The sequence below is a fragment of the Convolutriloba macropyga genome, chromosome 1 (genome assembly GCF_964194025.1).
Source record: "Convolutriloba macropyga chromosome 1, txConMacr16.3, whole genome shotgun sequence".
Classification (NCBI taxonomy): domain Eukaryota; kingdom Metazoa; phylum Xenacoelomorpha; order Acoela; family Convolutidae; genus Convolutriloba; species Convolutriloba macropyga.
Window position 1 is genome coordinate 18,889,994 of NC_134468.1, and position 17,769 is coordinate 18,907,762.

General features: G+C 36.9%; 3 protein-coding genes across 4 annotated transcripts in view; 1 reads left to right on the forward strand and 2 right to left on the reverse strand.

Annotated features, from left to right (window-relative positions):
- The window catches only part of LOC142336124 (proteasome subunit beta type-2-like), a 344,687-nt gene that overhangs the window by 47,148 nt on the left and 279,770 nt on the right, over positions 1–17,769 (forward strand). The window lies entirely within an intron of this gene.
- Positions 1–17,769, reverse strand: part of LOC142336115 (phospholipase A and acyltransferase 3-like) — a 302,707-nt gene that overhangs the window by 15,123 nt on the left and 269,815 nt on the right. The window lies entirely within an intron of this gene.
- Positions 1–17,769, reverse strand: part of LOC142336085 (SID1 transmembrane family member 2-like) — a 37,482-nt gene that overhangs the window by 6,589 nt on the left and 13,124 nt on the right. For both annotated transcript variants that reach the window (XM_075384620.1, XM_075384611.1), the window contains exons 6-8: positions 8,237–8,330; positions 7,469–7,749; positions 6,276–6,478 (exon numbers count right to left, since the gene is read on the reverse strand). In XM_075384620.1, the coding sequence (XP_075240735.1) occupies positions 6,276–6,478; positions 7,469–7,749; positions 8,237–8,330 (578 nt within the window). The remainder of the gene's footprint in view (positions 1–6,275; positions 6,479–7,468; positions 7,750–8,236; positions 8,331–17,769) is intronic.

A 17,769-nucleotide genomic window follows, 5' to 3' on the forward strand; every position in this document is an offset into this window, starting at 1 on the left:
CATAATTAGAGACCAGAAAGGCATTAGGCTCTAAGCAAACACAAGAAAGTTAATGTCCTCCGAGCTTCAACTGTTTATCTCATTTTTGAGGTGGAAAAGTCAAGTGGTCAAAAGAGAAAAATCATCAGACAAAAAGTCGGTGTACAGAAAATTGTAACAGAAGTATTTAATCGCATGACAAATCACATTAAAAACTATAACGTCAAGAAACTTCGTTTGAGAACTGAAAAGGGCAACTTTGATTTAGTTTCCAATTGTCGCAATGAGAGAAAATAGTGGCCTTCACGGAGGAAGAGATCGTTTTCTGGCTAAGAGGATTCTGACTCAACTGATGAGGCCAAAGACAATGTGCTACTGAGAAACTGTCAAATTCCATCCTGAATATCAAATTACATTTCAAACACCAATATCTCACAAGAAATAGCTTTATGCAAATCTAGTTGAGATTCAACTCTATCCAGTAACATTTAGAGTTTGCGTTCTCAGTCCAGATTTGATAAGTGAGAACTGAAGTTAGTTGTAGTCAAGTAAGTCATGCTCACAACTTATCACACGATAGACCTAGGAACACTTACCAAGGGTAACAAAAGACTTAGAAACATAACATAACCGACCAACGTCCCGCGAATTGCTCTCAAACGACCGGTGAGCGGTTGGCTTTGTCATTAGCTAGCCACGGGGGGGGGGGCAAGAGTGGGGGGGAGGTCTTTAAGAACCGCCCTTCACACCATAAGTCTTCAAAACAGTTTGAGCTGAAACAGAGCTGAAAGGCTCTAAGAGCACTTAATGCTCGCTGTGCGCTACCTGTTAATCGCGTTTTTGAGGACGAAAAGTCAAACGGGTCAGACGAAAAATCGGTCAAGCGACAAATCGGGTAAAAAAGACCTATAGGACAAATATAATTGCTGCAAACTTCGTTTAAGAGCAATTAATAAGAAAGTCGTTAATTGACTTCGTGACGCGTGATCAAATGGTGGCAACAAAAAACATAACCGACTAAACGTCGGAAGAATTGCTCTCGAAGGACTAGTGGGAGCTCTAATCAATTGCAACCTGCTTCAGTCGGAAGGGGGGAAGGGAGCCTAAATAGGACTAAGAATTTCAATAGTGGGCTTCAAAAAACCACATTAGAGTTAACATATACCGCTATTAAGATTTAAAGTTAAAAATAGCACCAATTTCGGCGCACTTTTCATTTGACCTTTAGTATTAAATTGCCGCCAATTGAGTTCAGCTGCTTGAAATTGTGATTGAAAGGAAATTTTAGATCACGCGAAACGAAAAAAGTCAAGAGCATAAAAGTCGCTCAAAAAGTCAAAACCGTCAAGCAAAAATTTTGCATAAAAAAGACACACGTTTAGAAAAATTGCTATGAACTTCGTTCAAGAGCAATTAAAGACCGCTAAATTATGAACCTGACTGACTAACGTAGGACAAATTGCTCGCACTTAGTTCGATGGCAAAAAAGCTACCAAATCAAAACTTACCTCTGTTTGTAAAAGCCTGCTGAAAACCATTACTCCTCTTCGGGTCGGAAAAACACCAACAGGTCCCAAATAATTGCCATCGATTTTGATTCACACCAATTAGGATTATTATACACTTTGTCAAATTTTTCGTGACCAAATCAAGTATGATAAGTTACCTTTATCTGCAAAACTCAAAAAGCTATGTAACAAAACTAAACGATAAACTAACAAAGCTTGATAACATTCATGGCACAGAAGTCTTTTCATTAGGGAACAAAAATTATTACACATTTGAGTTCCTTCGACCTTGAACTAATTCAAAATAAACCAAAATTTCAAAGTGCAAAAGTCATTTTATTGAGAGGTAAGCCACTCATGATTAAAATCTAATCACGCAAAAAGCTTTTGCTAGAGAAAGCGAGAAATGACGTCACGCGCGCAAAAGTAGTTAGTGAGAGGAAGAAGTCATTCAGAAAATTTGACTTTTCAGCTTTGAGGTGTGGACAAATGTAAAACAAAAGAGTCAGACGAGGAATTAAAAACATAGCCGGTAGACTCGAATCGTCGTGCAAAATAATCTCTATCCTAACTTGGACAAAATCAGAATATCAGTAAAAACACTAGAAGTAACAAAAATAGTAGACCAATTTAACATGAAAAGCGTGAAAATTTTTTCAGTTCAGGGGTGTGGGTAGGTGGTGGTGGGGGGTGGGAGGTAGTTGGGGGTAGGTACGTTGCGGGGGGGGGGGGAAGGTAGGTACGCGAGGGGGGGGGGGGGGGTAAGTAGGTACAGGGGGGGTAGGTACTATGGGGTTGGGGGTAGGTACGTTGGGGGGGGGGGGTTAGGTACTTGGAGGGTAGTTTTTGGGGGGGGGGGTAGGTAGTTAAATGGGATCAAATTTTCTCAAATTAACCTCTTCACCTGGAAATACAGACTGTTAACCATTGCTATACATTACAAATTCAGCTATTGTTAAAGTCAATGTTCGAAAACAGAAGTCAGCAATCAAAAAGGGAGGTAAAAGCTCGAATAGAAAGTCAAAATTCAAGTCATGAACAAACTTGCTTTCTGCTAAAAACCTGTAGAATATCAAAACTCCTCTTCGAGTCGTAAAAAACCAAGAGCACCGCAATAAAGCTCCGCTCAGCTGCCGGAATAGCTGCGAAAGAATAGACTAGCATGCAATATAATAGAGATAGAAACAGATAAAAAGGTGAAAAAGCTATCGACGCCGCTCAAAAAGCTATGTAAAGAATATTCAGCGCTCAATTAGGAACGCTTGTTAAAATTCATTGCGCAGATGCTTTTTCAGTCGGGACCTTTATTAAACATATGAGTTCCTTTAACCTTAAACTAATTCAAATTAAACTTGAGCTTTAAAGTTGAAAAAGTCAATTTATTGAGTGTGGTAAAACACGAAAGATAAAAATCTAATTACGCAAATGAGCTAAAAACGTTGGCTAAGGAGAAGTAAAAATAACGTCACGCGCGCAAAAGAAGTTAGTGAGAGGAAGAAGTCATTCAGAAAATTTGACTTCAGCTTTGAGGTGTGAACAAATATAAAACAAAAAAGAGAGTCGGACGACGAATTAAAAAAAACAAAGAGCACCGCAATATAGCTCCGCTCAGCTTACAGATTAGCAGCTGTATAGGCCGGCAGATTGCCGGAATAGCTGCGAAAGAATAGACTTGCATGCCGTATGATAGAGATAGAAACATAAACCGACAAAGGTCGGAAGAAGTGCTCTTGAACGACAGGCGAGGCAATTCAATTTAGAGTCTGTAGCTTAAATCAATTTTGTTTATGGGTGCAAAAACCTTCCCCCCAACGGGATTCGAACCAATGACCTCCCGATCCTTAGTCAACGGCACTAACCGCTGCGCTATAAGTCACTAAGCTTTGCTATACTGCAACGGATTATATAATAACAACAGGCTTTATTTCGGAGTGAGAGCAATAGAAATCACTCAAAAATGATGAACGAAAGCGTACAAAAATCACTTGAGAACTCAAAGAATGTTCTAGAAGAAAAGCACAAAATTGTCAAGCAAAAAATAAGCATAAAAAAGAAACACACGTTTACAATAACTGCTATAAACTTCATTCAAGAGCAATTAAACAGATACAGACATAAGTTGAAAAAGTTATCGACGACGCTCAAACAGCTATGTAAAAAAATTAAACGATAAACTAAAAAAACCTGTAAAAATCATTGCGCAGAAGTCTTTTCATTCGGGGCCCTTATTACACATATGGGTTCCTTTGACCTTAAACTAATTCAAATTAAACTTAAATTTTAAAGCGCAGAAGTCATTTTATTGGGTGAGGTAAGTCACATCAGCAAAATCTAATCACGCAAAAAACTTTTGCTAGAGAGAATGAGAGAGAGAGTGAGAAATGACGTCACGCATGCAAAATCAGTTAGTGAGAGGAAGAAGTCATTCAGAAAATGTGACTTTTCAGCTTTGAGGTGTGAACAAATATAAAACAAAAAAAGAGAATCAGCCGACGAATTAAAAAAAAACCTAGACAACCGCAATATAGCTCCACACAGCTTACAGCTTCGCAGCTGTATTTGCCAGCAGATTGCCCAAATAGCTGCAAAAGAGTATACTTGCATGCCGTATGATATAGAAACATAAACCGACAAATAGCGGAAGAATCGCTCTTGAACGACAGGCGAGGCAATTTAATTTAGGGTCTGTAGCTTAAATCAATTTTCTTTATGGGTGCAGAAAACCTTTCGCCCAACGAGATTCGAACCATTGACCTCCCGATCCTTAGCCACCGCCACTAGCCACTGCACTATAAGTCACTAAGCTTTGCTATACTGCAACGGATTATATAATAACAACAGGCTTTATTTCGGAGTGAGAGCAATAGAAATCACTCAAAAATGATGAACGAAAGCGTACAAAAATCACTTGAGAAGTCAAAGAATGTTCTAGAAGAAAAGCACAAAATTGTCAAGCAAAAAATAAGCATAAAAAAAGAAACACACGTTTACAATAACTGCTATAATCATTCAAGAGCAATTAAACAGATACAGTTATAAGTTGTAAAAGTTATCGACGCCGCTCAAAAAGCTATTTAATCAAAACGATAAATTAATAAAGCTTGCTAAAATTCATTGCGCAGAAGTCTTTTCATTCGGGGCCCTTATTACACATTTGAGTTCCTTTGACCAAATTAAACTTAAATTTTAAAGCGCAAAAGTCATTTCATTGAGTGAGGTAAGTCACTTATCAGCAAAATCTAATCATGCAAAAAAAATTCTGGAGAGAGTGAGAAACGACGTAAAGCGCGCAAAAGCAGTTACTGAGAGGAAGAAGTCATTCAGAAAATTTGACTTTTCAACTTTGAGGTGTGAACAAACGTAAAACGAAAAAAGAGCGTCAGACGACGAAACAAAAACCAAAAAAAAACATAGCGGGACAAGTCCTGACGTACAATTCGACGAATTTTCATTGACTAAACAGAAAACTAGAACTAGAACGGACTATGAATGGATTGGGAAAACCATTTAGAAAAAAAAATCGAAAAAACAGTAAACATACCCGACAGATTGCCAGAAAATAGCCGCCGTTGGTTCCAATAAGCATGATTGGGATTGAAAGAATGGATAATGAAAAAAAAAATATTTTTGTACAAAAACATTTTATAAGTCCGATTAATTTTGATGGCATTTTGTAGTTGAACATACTTCTGTTTCATAGAGAGAGGCTACAGGGGCTACTATCAATACCAATAAGCGTGAGAGATGGTAACTAAGATTTATAGGAACGACGTTCAAATAGCGGGCATCTAAAATTGGGCTTTGTGGGTTTATCCCGTTTTTATTTCTGACTTCAATTTTTTATACAGACTCTGTTCATTTTGAATTGCTTTGCTGAGCAACTGAAGTTCAAAATCACTTTTAGCAGAATGAGAGAAGAGAGAAACTAGCCTAGAGAAGTCAAAAAGATTTCACGCAAAATGTTGAAAAAGCGGCAAAATGAGGTGAAGCAAAACATCTTTTTGTTCGACGAAGTAAAAAAAAATTAGGAGCGCTATAATAGCTGGCTGAGAAGATCAGGGCGGCTATTAAAAATCAAAGTGAAATTGCCGCATGTGAACAAAAAACCACTAGCGAGAAAGCGAATTTTTGTTCAAACACCGTTTTCTCACTCTGCTTTCAATTTAGAGCGAAAAAATTTCACGCCGCAAAACCACTAGCTTTTTCGCGCCACTTCCTGTTTCGGCGTGACCAAAATCACTCCTCCAATATGACTTCAAAAATCATAAAAATGTGTGAGCAAATCTTAAAAAATAGACAGCGCCCCAATACATTTCAAACTCTTTGAATTGTAAAATACCAAGAGCACCGCAATATAGCTCCGCTCAGCTTACAGCTTCGCAGCTATAATAATTCGAAATTAGTCCAATTTGTGTTCACTTAATCGTCCACGCAAACAAAAGCTGCCATGCAAAAGTGAAATTTTAACTCATTCAAGAATTTTTCAATTGCTACGAAACAAAGCTGATCATGCACTTGATTAATTTCAATTGACAGTTGAGACCTCGCTATAATTTGTTGCAGTAAACCACCAATAAGGGCAATGAGGTGAAAACTCAATGAACAAGAGAAGGCTCTCGAAAGGACTAAACGGTCCGACTAAACATACGAAAGACAGACATGAGCTACATAAATGCTGCCAACATTATTAAGGCCGAGCAATTAAACGTTATATTTCTCAATTACTAGATAACTCGTAAAGCCAAATTATAAAAATCTAAAGTAACCAGAGATCTCAAATTCACTGACCTTAGGATTTGCCACGTGCTGATGAGGAGTAACAGTGGGAGTGGCCGGAAGCAGAAGAGAAGTGCCATTGCTGTCGTAATTTGGATTCACTTGAGGCTCTTGTCGTTCAGGTGCATAACCCTCCTCCGCTGTGCGAAAATGTTCCCCGGTTGCTGTGATGTCGTTCTCATCGACAGACGACGAACAACTGCTCACGGTCTCGGCTAAAAAGATACATGGTAAACAGTGGAATGAAAAAGAGCGGTCGGCAGATCGTTAATGAATATAAGGAATAACAGGGGTTTAATATGGAACCCTGTGGGACTCCTGATGTAACAGCTGATGACCCTGAATAAAAATCTTGTAATTTAACGCACTGTCGTCTATTCGTCAGATAACTTTCCAAAAGCTTCAGGAGTCGTCCACCTACCCCAATTTTTGATAGCTTGAAGAGGAGTAAACCGCGGTCTATCTTGCCGAAAGCTTTAGAAAAGTCAAAAAGAAATACAGAAACCTCCTGCAATTTGTTTCCAATGGCTACAAAAATATCACCGAGATAACAAATAAGTTGCAGGATAACGAAACGCCTTTCTCTGAAACCGAACAGAGCTGTTAAAATAATTTTTGAAAAATGACGATAAATTGATTTAAATGAGCTTGTCTAACAACTAGGATATAATGCATGGTAGAGTAACTGGACGACGGTTTTCGATTTTGCTTTTGATTCTTTCTTTTTAAAAATTGGACTCTCAACTACTATTTCCATTTCTTTGGAAAACTGAGAGACGTCTAATATTTCTCAATAAATTGTTAATAGAGCTAGCTAACTCAGCGCTGGATTTTTTTAAGAAATACAGCTGGAAGATGGTCCGGACCACAACTTTTCTTTTCGTCAATTTTGCTAAGTTCATAACAGGTTATTTCTTCCGAAACATCAAAACTATTGAGGCACGATGGATCGTTAGTTAACTTATATGCTGAAGACTATGAGAAAACAAAGAAGTAATTGTTGAAGAGCTCTGTTTTCATTCCACTGTTTGCGTAAATGGAAAACAAACCTGTCCAAACTTAAAAGGTAAACGTTTCCATCAAATGTGCTGAGCGAACTATGTTTTTTTTTTTCATTGCTTGCGATCTCCTGCTAGGTATATATCTATACAAGTTAGCTGGAAGACCCTTTTCTCCAAAAATGCTTTGAAATTTTTTACAAGTACCTGTGGCACTTCGGTGATCTCTATTCTCTTCAAGTGTAGCCACTTCATTTCTGACTGGAGTAGCCACTGGTGTTCTTCCATTTGCAAGATTGTTCGCTTCGCTCTCGGAAACCTCGTTATAAGACGAAGATCCTCCGGTTACCGGGTTGCTCAGTACAACAGCTGGCGCATTTTCTACCAGATGTGCATAATTGACTACCTCTGCCGTGGCCGGCGATGGGAAAACACTGTAATCAAAATCCCCTGTTTGCCGCCTCACTTCAGCTCGGAGAACTTTATTCCTAAAACGTAATTCAAAGAACTAAGGTCAATTTAATTCACTTGGCGCAAAATATGAAGTTATTTTTTCATAAAAGTTATAAAGTGCAGCTTGAGATAGATTTTGATTTCCTGTCTGTCCGACAGGAGATGTATTAATCACATATTAAACTTTTTTAATATTCTCCAGTTAACCGAACAAGTAAACAGAACCCACTAATGTCAGACAAATATCTCTTATGGCCGGCGGATCAATTTAAAACTGATTCAGCAGGGAGGTCAATACCTGAAGGTTTTCCAATTACTATAAGACTTAAATTCAAAAATTAAATTTCGGCGCAGTTCCATTTCACTTTTAGTAGTAAACTGCCGTCATTTAAATTACCTTGCTTTAAAGTCTGAATGAGAGAAAACCAAGAAGTGAAGGGTGAAAAGATAAATTTGCTAAAAAATATAGAAAATGAGACAACAGTGATTAAAAATAAGGCAACTAAGAAATGCGTGACTTACTGACAAAACTCCGCTATCGCATAGACAAAGAACAACACGTAGAACATCGAGAAAGCTCCACCTGCGGTCAGTATAGCCACCAGGTAGTTCTTCTCTGAAACAAACAACGCCTTCTAAAACGTTATTGCGGCTGTAGAGTAGCAGAGCAAATAAAAACAAACTATAATCAAAACGATTAGTGCCCTCAAACAACGAGAGCGCTCTCATTCAAAGTAATAATAATGAAACAAATAATGCAGAAAATTGACCAAGATGACTGAAAAGGAGATGGATTAGTGAAGCAAGCAGTTGGAGGATACTAAAAATACTTCAGAATACAAGCTTTATGATAGATTTTGAAAAAATCTGCTTTGCTTATTGAGGACAGTAATTGATATGGTCAGCATGATTATGGCAATTAAGGTTGAAATCTTAAGGTTACGTATAAATGTGAAACAAATTTTCCGTTGTGTTAGCGAGTCATTCATGTATTACAATTCCCAATGCAGTGAATTGATGCATTGCATGTCTACACGCATATGTGGAAAAAATCTCTGCTACGAAAAGTAGTATACAAGCCTTCTTGCCCTTCCCACATTTTAAAAACAACCGACTAACGTCGGGCTAATTGCTCTCAAACTGGGGGGTGGGCGGGAGGCAACATTATGAGGAAGGCGGTGGGAGGGGCAACGGTGGGAGCATGATTTTCGGCTGCATGATTCCCTTACGGCCTGAACGATGTGCAGGGGTGGGAATTAGGGGCGGGGTGGGATCAACTTCTAAGAACCACCCTTCACACCTTAAGTCTCCAAAACAGTTCCTGCAAATCGCACACTTGGAGACTGGTGAGCTGAAGGGCTCTATGCTAAATTAGTGCTGACTGAGCGCTACTTCTTTATCCCGTTTCTGAGGACGAAACCTCAAATGGGTCGGACGAAAAATCGTATGAAAAAAAAACCAACAGGATTGATATAATTGATACAAACTTCGTATGAGAGCAATTGATTTCCTAGAAAGTGCAGGTTAGTCATTTATGATAAAAAAAATAGTTCAGCGTTAATGAGGGTAATGGATGATGATATCAAGCAAAATACCAGCAGCTGAAGTGCGGCATCAACAAAAGAGTTAAGGAGAGATAGATAGTGTGACAAAAAACGACAACAAGAAAGGGAAGGAAAGAAACCCCGACCGACAGAGAGAGAGAGAGAGAGTGAGTAAGAGAGAGATAGCTTAGAATACTTTCCATGATGCGATTCAACACTGCAAGTTCCAGTCTTCTAGCCCTGTTGAAATTAAATCATAAAAAAATTGAAAACTGCAAGCCTTAAATGTTTCCAGTTTTCGCAGGGAAAAAATGTTGCTAAAAATCGTGGTATTATTATCTTCGGAACCATTTAATTGTCTCAAAAAGCTATCAGGAATCCCAATTTTGAGCCTTAAATAGTTTCACTGGCTCATAAAGCTCCATAAACCTGTAATATGAGAAAAAAATCCAAAAATTTGAAAAATGTAATTTTACCAAAAAATTGGTAAAACTCGAGTCATTGAAATGTTGATAATCATTCCATTAACACTAAACTATGCAGCAGCTTATTATCAAACCTTATTATCAAGCTTATTATCAAACCTATGTTAAAATCTTGAAAAACATACAATAGGCAACTATACAGTAACCTAATATCAAACCCCAGTACAATAGGCAACTATACAGTAACCTAATATCAAACCCTAGGGGAGGTTAGTTGGCCCTTGAGGCTGGAGAAACCTAAAACTGACAAAAAAAAATTCGAAAAACTTAAAAAAATTGCAAAAATTTTATTAAAAGAAAGGCTAGAATTCGTGATATTAAAATCTTGAAAAAAATTCTATTACATCAAGAAACTGTGCATTAACCTATTATTAAACACTAGAGGAGGTTCCGTGACTCTTGAGGCTGGAGAAACCTAAATATGACCAAATGAAAATTTCGAAAAACATGAAAATAATTGCATGTAATTAAGAAAAAAATTGCTAAAATTTGTGATATTAAAAAGTTGATTACTATTCCATGCCCAATAAAAACTTTTTAGTAAATTATTATCAAACCCTTACGGAGGTTTTCTGGCCTCTGGGTCTGGAAAAACATGGTAAATGACAATGTAAAAAAATAAAAAAAATTGCAAATTTTTTTGCAGAGCAAATAAAAACAAACTATAATCAAAACGATTAGTGCACTCAAACAACGAGAGCACTCTCATTCAAAGTAATAGTAATGAAATAAATAACGCAGAAAATTGACCAAGATGACTGAAAAGGAGATTGATTAGTAAAGCAAGCAGTTGGATGATACTAAAAATGCTTCAGAATACAAGCTTTATGATAGATTTTGAAAAAATCGGCTTCGCTTATTGAGGACAGTAGTTGATATGATCAGCATGATTATGGCAATTAAGGTTGAAATCTTAAGGTTACGTAAAAATGTGAAACAAACTTTCCGTTGTGTTAGCGAGTCATTCATGTACTACAATTCCCAATGCAGTGAATTGATGCATTGCATGTATACACGCATGTGTGGAAAAAATCTCTGCTACGAAGAGTAGTATACAAGCCTTCTTGCCCTTCCCACAATTTAAAAACAACCGACTAACGTCGGGCTAATTGCTCTCAAACTGGGGGGTGGGCGGGGGGCAACATTATGAGGAAGGCGGTGGGAGGGGCAACGGTGGGAGCATGATTTTCGGCTGCATGATTCCCTTACGGCCTGAACGATGTGCAGGGGGTGGGAATTAGGGGCAGGAGTGGGATCAATTCCTAACAACCACCCTTCACATCATAAGTATAAGTCTCCAAATCGCACACTTGGAGACTGGTGAGCTGAAAGGATCTATGCTAAATTAGTGCTGACTGAGCGCTACTTCTATCCCGTTTCTGGGGACGAAACCTCAAATGGGTCTGACGAAAAATCGCATGAAAAAAACCAACAGGATTGATATAATTGATACAAACTTCGTTTGAGAGCAATTGGTTTCCTAGAAAGTGCTAGTTAGTCATTTATGATAAAAAATAATTCAGCGTTAATGAGGGTAATGGATGATGATATCACGAAAAATACCATCAGCTGAAGTGCGGCATCAACAAAAGAGTTAAGGAGAGATAGAGAGATAGTGTGACAAAAAACGAGAACAAGAAAGGGAAGGAAAGAAACCCCGACCGACAGAGAGAGAGAGAGAGAGAGAGGGAGAGAGATAGCTTAGAATACTTTCCATGATGCGATTCAACTCTGCAGGTTCTTCTTCTAGCCCTGTTGAAATTAAGTCATAAAAAAATTGAAAACTGCAAGCCTTAAAAGTTTCCAGTTTTCGCAGGGAAAAAATGTTGCTAAAAAATCTGATATTATTATCTTCAGAACCATTTAATTGTCTCAAAAAGCTATCAGGAATCCCAATTTTGAGCCTTAAATAGATTCACTGGCTCATAAAGCTCCATAAACCTGTAATATGAGAAAAAAAATCCAAAAATTTGAAAAATGTAATTTTACCAAAAAATTGGTAAAACTCGAGTCATTGAAATGTTGATAATCATTCCATTAACACTAAACTATGCAGCAGCTTATTATCAAACCTTGAAGGATGCCCCTGGTGCCAGAAGAAATCGAAAAGAATCAAAAGTATTTAAAACAGTTGAAATTGAAAAAACTTTCTAAAAAAATTGCTAAAATTCTTGATGTTAAAATCTTGAAAAACCTCCCAGTACAATAGGCAACTATACAGTAAGCTAATATCAAACCCTAGGGGAGGTTAGTTGGCCCTTGAGGCTGGAGAAACCTAAAACGGACAAAAAAATTCGAAACACTTGAAAAAATTGCAAAAACTTTATAAAAAAATGGCTAGAATTCGTGATACTAAAATCTTGAAAAAAATCCGTTACATCAAGAAACTGTGCATTAACATATTATTAAACACTAGAGGAGGTTCCGTGACTCTTGAGGCTGGAGAAACCTAAATATGACCAAATGAAAATTTCGAAAAACATGAAAATAATTGCAAGTATTTAAAAAAATTGCTAAAATTTGTGATATTAAAAAGTTGATTACAATTCCATGGCCAATAAAAACTTTTTAGTAACTTATTATCAAACCCTTACGGAGGTTTTCTGGCCTCTTGGTCTGAAAAAATTTGAAAATTAGTATAAATTTGCGTGTTTTTGTTTAGATTACGAAAACATAGAGCTCAGAAAACAGTCATAAAAAAATAGGTCTCGCAGAAAAACTTTATCAATTTTAACCAGCCTCAATTGTTGACTGGTCCAACAAAAAAATCGAATAATGGCGAAAAAACAAAATATGCAATATTTTGGGCTAAAAAACTAATAAAATTGACCTTTTCACATTAAATTACGGCTTTCCCAGTAGCTTCACCACACTAAGCACTTGAAGGAATACTAATCGCATTTAAGGTTCTCTAATGAAACTTAATAACTGCCGAGCTCTACCTCTTTATTCGTTTTTAAGGAGACTCGAAAATTAGAAAATCATTCTCATTGATAAAAAAAGACTTACCACAAGTGACCAAAACATCAAAAGGAAGTTGGTAAAAATGAAATCACGCATACAAATTCAATCCTTGAGCAACTGACGTCAAGACAAAAAGCTTTTCAAGCCAAGCCATTAATTTAATTTCAAACAAAATTTAATTGAATGGCGGAATGTCTAGAACTAAAGCTTCCCTTTAAAACTCTGAGCAAAATTCCACGCTCTAAACTCTATCAACATATAAGAATTATTAATCTTCGAGTCAAAAACAAGATTCCGAATTAAATGCGGTAGATAACGTGGCTGGCTGTTAAGTAACGCATTATAATTGATCTTCAGATAAAATTTTGCAGTGCCTTGAGTAACCGTTAGTTACATTTGTCTAACAGTCAAGTGGCAAAAAAGATCTCCGATACTTTTACAATGCTGTAAATCATTTCCTACAAAAAAAATTAGAAAGAGAAGTTCAGCAGAGCAAATATCAACAGATAAAATCATTTCAATGAAGTTCGCGAGATAATTAAAATTACTAATTTTTAACAATTTGTAATGTTCGTTAAAACTTAAGTCTTACAGCCAAATGAGCTGCCTCAAATCAGGAAGCGTCACCGATAAACTCTCTTCAACGGTCAATGGCAAAGAGTTGAAAAAGATGAAGTATCATCTTGACAGCCTTTAAGGACGAGTACGTGCCTTCTATTATATAGAGGGAAATGCAAAAATACAATGAAATTTCCAAGGGAGATCAACACCCGCTCGTGCTAAAAATTTGAAACACAATTGTTTGTTTAAAGGACACAAAGCTCCGGACTGTCAATCTGAGTAACGCTGTACAACAATAATTGTGGCTGCAATCACCACTAGACTTCACAGCGCCACGGTTACAAATCAATACCAAACAACGAATACCCTCAGAAATCATTCAATTAACGAAAAATTTGAAGCATGATTCAGACGATAAGGACACTTGAGTAAAATGAGCAGCATTTGGTCTAAGAACAAAAACCAGCTTCAGATTATTCCAGTCCCTTTAATAGCTAACAGAAAAAATTCGCTTGCGAAGCAATCTTAGCCTACTGCAGTGCCTGCTGTCTTGTATTGGAATCTGTTACCGAACTTTTGACAATAGCACGCATAGCAGAGTTGACCTAAACATACACACGCGATGCTTTTGTACAGGAAGCTGTTTCCGCACAACTTAGTCAACTTACCATTTGAAAACTCGGTTCAAATGATGTTATGTTTAAACTTGATCATGAGTATTCAGTAGGGATCGCCAGACATCGGTCTGATGAAGAAGTGCTAAAGCCCTGAGTGTGCCCAAAAACCCACACACTAGTCAAATATCATTTTGCAAGATCTATCAGAATATTGCTCAACTTCAAGGCGTAGACGCCAGCTGGTAGATCGCGGAGCGCGATCTTTTTGCCGTCCTACAAAATATTCCTCTTTCTGTTAACCATTTTTGGTTGGACAATAACTGTTCCTGACAGACTGAAGAAAAACAAAAAAGATGATAGATTTCCCAATTTAATTGATGTTTGAAGAAAGTTCGGAGTTTTCTCAAATGTTAACAAATCTTAGGAAGTTTGATAATCAAAGTTTTCCCGTAGAAGAATTAACAAATTGTTCACAAGAATAGGCGGCACAAAATCAGCCTGTTATGCAAACAAAATGCAAAGTTGTGTGTGTAATGGTACAACTTCAAATGCTCACCCAGACGCTCAAGATCAAACTGACAAAATTATACCATAAAATGCAGACCAAAGATTTAAACATAACCGACTAACGTCGGGCGAATTGCTCTCAAACGACCGGCGAGCGGTTGGCTTAGTCAGTAGCTAGACACAACTTTAGAATGCGTTGTGAGGCTTCTGCAATTTTCTTTCTTAAAAGTAGTAAACACTATAAAAATTTATGGTTCCGTCAGTTTTTCAACAAAGCTGAGAATTTTATGCCAGCCAACTTTTTTTATTTTTAGGGCATCTCAGAATAATTAGTTTGTATGAAATTAGAGTTCCTTGAGTCTAGAATATCACAATATAGATAAAACTGAAGAGAAACTTTTTGGCGGGCCGATTAAGGTCAATCAAGACTGAATTATATTGCAAATTTTCTAGAAGGGGTTATTTCTGCTCTTAAAGTACGCAACTAGCGGCTTTGTTAAAGATATCTCAGGACAAAAATATTGTTATTTCTGAAAACGCCACTATGTTGAATACATCAAAAATTGAGTTTTTGACATAAGATTGAGACAAATTTAACTTTCAACCAATTCGATCAACTTTAATTCATTTGATGTTTATGCACATTTAGAAATCTTCTACATTATTGAAAAAAATGGAGAATAAGTTTGGGATCTTGTTTGGTTTAGTTTGGGATCATAATTGGGATCATAATTGGTTTAGTGCATCTGAAAAAAAATGACAAAAACCAGCGAATTTTAAAAACTACGAAAATCATGTGCATTAGACCTTGTGCTTTAATGGCCAAAATGACCATACAATTACCGAGAAACCTGGCTATACAACAAAGAGTTTCTTTCAGCATCCTGAGGATTCAAAATTTTAAATTAAAAAAAGTCAAGTGAAAACTTTTTAGATCAGCTTCTTTTCTTTATTGAATTCGTTTTTTATTCCAAATTGTTCCCTGTTCAATCGGTAAAAGATCACAAATAAGAGCGGTTATTCGTGCCATCATCGACTCAGCAGACTTTTATTAAGCTTCACTATTGGTATAATGGTGACTTCGCTGGAGGATCGTTTTTTTATCTGCTCACATTTAACCTTTCGAAATACAATTTGAATTAAGCCAAATCATTTGAATTGAACTCTTAACTTTTGATTTTGTGTTCAATTTTTAGACAATTTATTGTCCACCTATACAAATTTATGCATAATTGACAAATATTTTAATTCGATAACAGCGCATTCGCTATGAAACGAAGCTGATCAGGAACTTGATTAATTTCAATTGACAGGTGAGATCTCGCTTTAAATTGTTACAGTATACAACCACCAATGGCAACGAGGTTCAAACTCGAAAAGAACAAGAGAAGGCTCTTGAAAGGACTAAACGGTCCGACTAAAAAACGAAACACAGAGAGGACCCAAATAAACGCTGCCAAAATTAATAATGCAGAGCAATTAACAATGGATCTATTCTGTTTTGGCCTCCCCAGTGTTTTTTATGAACCCCCGTTACAAATTATATGTTGTTATATAGCACGTTAATAAGTAAGAAAATAGCACGTGCGCCTGGGGGTCACAAAAAATTTATATTCACTAAGCTGGGGGCCGAAACAGAATAGATCCTTAATATTATATACCGCAATTACCAGAGCCCAGAGTGCTAAATTATAAAAGTAGTAAAAATGGCAATTAACAAGATACCTCACAGACAGATAAATTATACCAATGACTAACTGCGGGCGAACGCTCGTATTTAGTTTGATAGCAAAAAACAAAAACGCTACAAAATCGATATTCACCTCTGTTTGTAAAAACCTTTTTGGATACCATTACTCCACCTTGGTTCGGAAAATACCAACCGCGCCTAAATAACTGCCATAAAATTTGCTTGCCGTCAATTAGGATCATTATACATTTGTCAAATTTGTCGTGATAAAAAAGGCAACATTAGGATTCAAGATGCCTAACGTATGCAAGATAAAAGTTAACTTTATATGGAAATAGATTGCACAGACATTACTTCAAAAAATCAAGGGTCCAAAAAAGTATTCTCTACTTCGTGCACGCATTGAACTCGTGTACTTCGTGTCCGCAGTGTACAATTTGAAGGATACAGAATACAAAAGAAAAATTCTCAGTAGCTTCGAATTCAAAATACATTGAATTTTGCCCAATCCTCTGAATTCAACACCTAATTTTTGCTTTTCTGTTCAATTTTTGACACTTTATTGTCCACGTAAACAAATTTATGCACAAACAAAAATTTAACTCAATAACAGCGCGTTCGCTGAAACGAAGCTGATCAAGCACTTGATAAATTTTAATTGACAGGTGAGATCTCGCTTTAAATTGTTGCAGTACACAACCACCAATGGCAACGAGGTGCAAATTCAAGAACCAAGAATTCAAGGTTCTCGTAAGGAATAAACGGTCCGAGTAAAAACACAAAGGACAGAGAGTGTTAAATAAATGCTGCCAACAATACTAATGCAGAGCGATTAACAATATATTTCGCAATTACCAGGAGTCGGAAAACCAAATTCCAAAAATTGTAAAAATGGCAACTAACAAGATCCTTCAAAGTCACTGATCTGGATTTTTCAAGTGCTGATGTGGAGCAACAGTGCGATTGGCCGCGAGCAGAAGGGAAGTCCCATTGCTGTCGGTATTCGCGTTCACCTGAGGTTCTTGTCTTTCAGGCGTTTACTTAATGCTCAGAGCGCTACCGCTTTATCACGTTTCTGAGGACGAAACATCAAATGAGTCTGACGAAAAATCGCATGAAAAAAAAACCAACAGGATTGATATAATTGGTACAAACTTCGTTTGAGAGCAAATGATTACCTGGAAAAAGCTAGTTAGTCATTTATTATAAATCGGCGTTAATGAAGGTAATGGATGATGACATCGTGCCAAATAACAGCAGCTGAAGTGCGGCATCAACCGAAGAGCTAAGAAGAGATAGAGATAGTAAGAGATAGAAAAATATGAACAAGACAGAAAAACGTGAAAAGGACCGAGAGAAACCCCAATCAAGAAAGAGAGAGAGAGAGAGCTAGGAAAAATTTCCATGACGGGATTTGACTCTGCAAACTCCAGTTTTATAGCCTTGCTAGTAATTAAATCATAAAGAAATTGAAAACTGCAAAAATTCCAGATTTCGCAGTGAAAAAAATGTTCAAAACATTTTTTTTCTCTGTAGTTCTGTCATGTAACCTATTTGCACGACTTGAAAAGTTTCGTTGCCCAGTAATGATCGTTTAACTCAGAATAGGACAAAAATACTCAAAAATTTAAAAAAAAAACTGCAAATTTTAACAAAACTTGCTTAACATCGTGATATTATCTTCAGA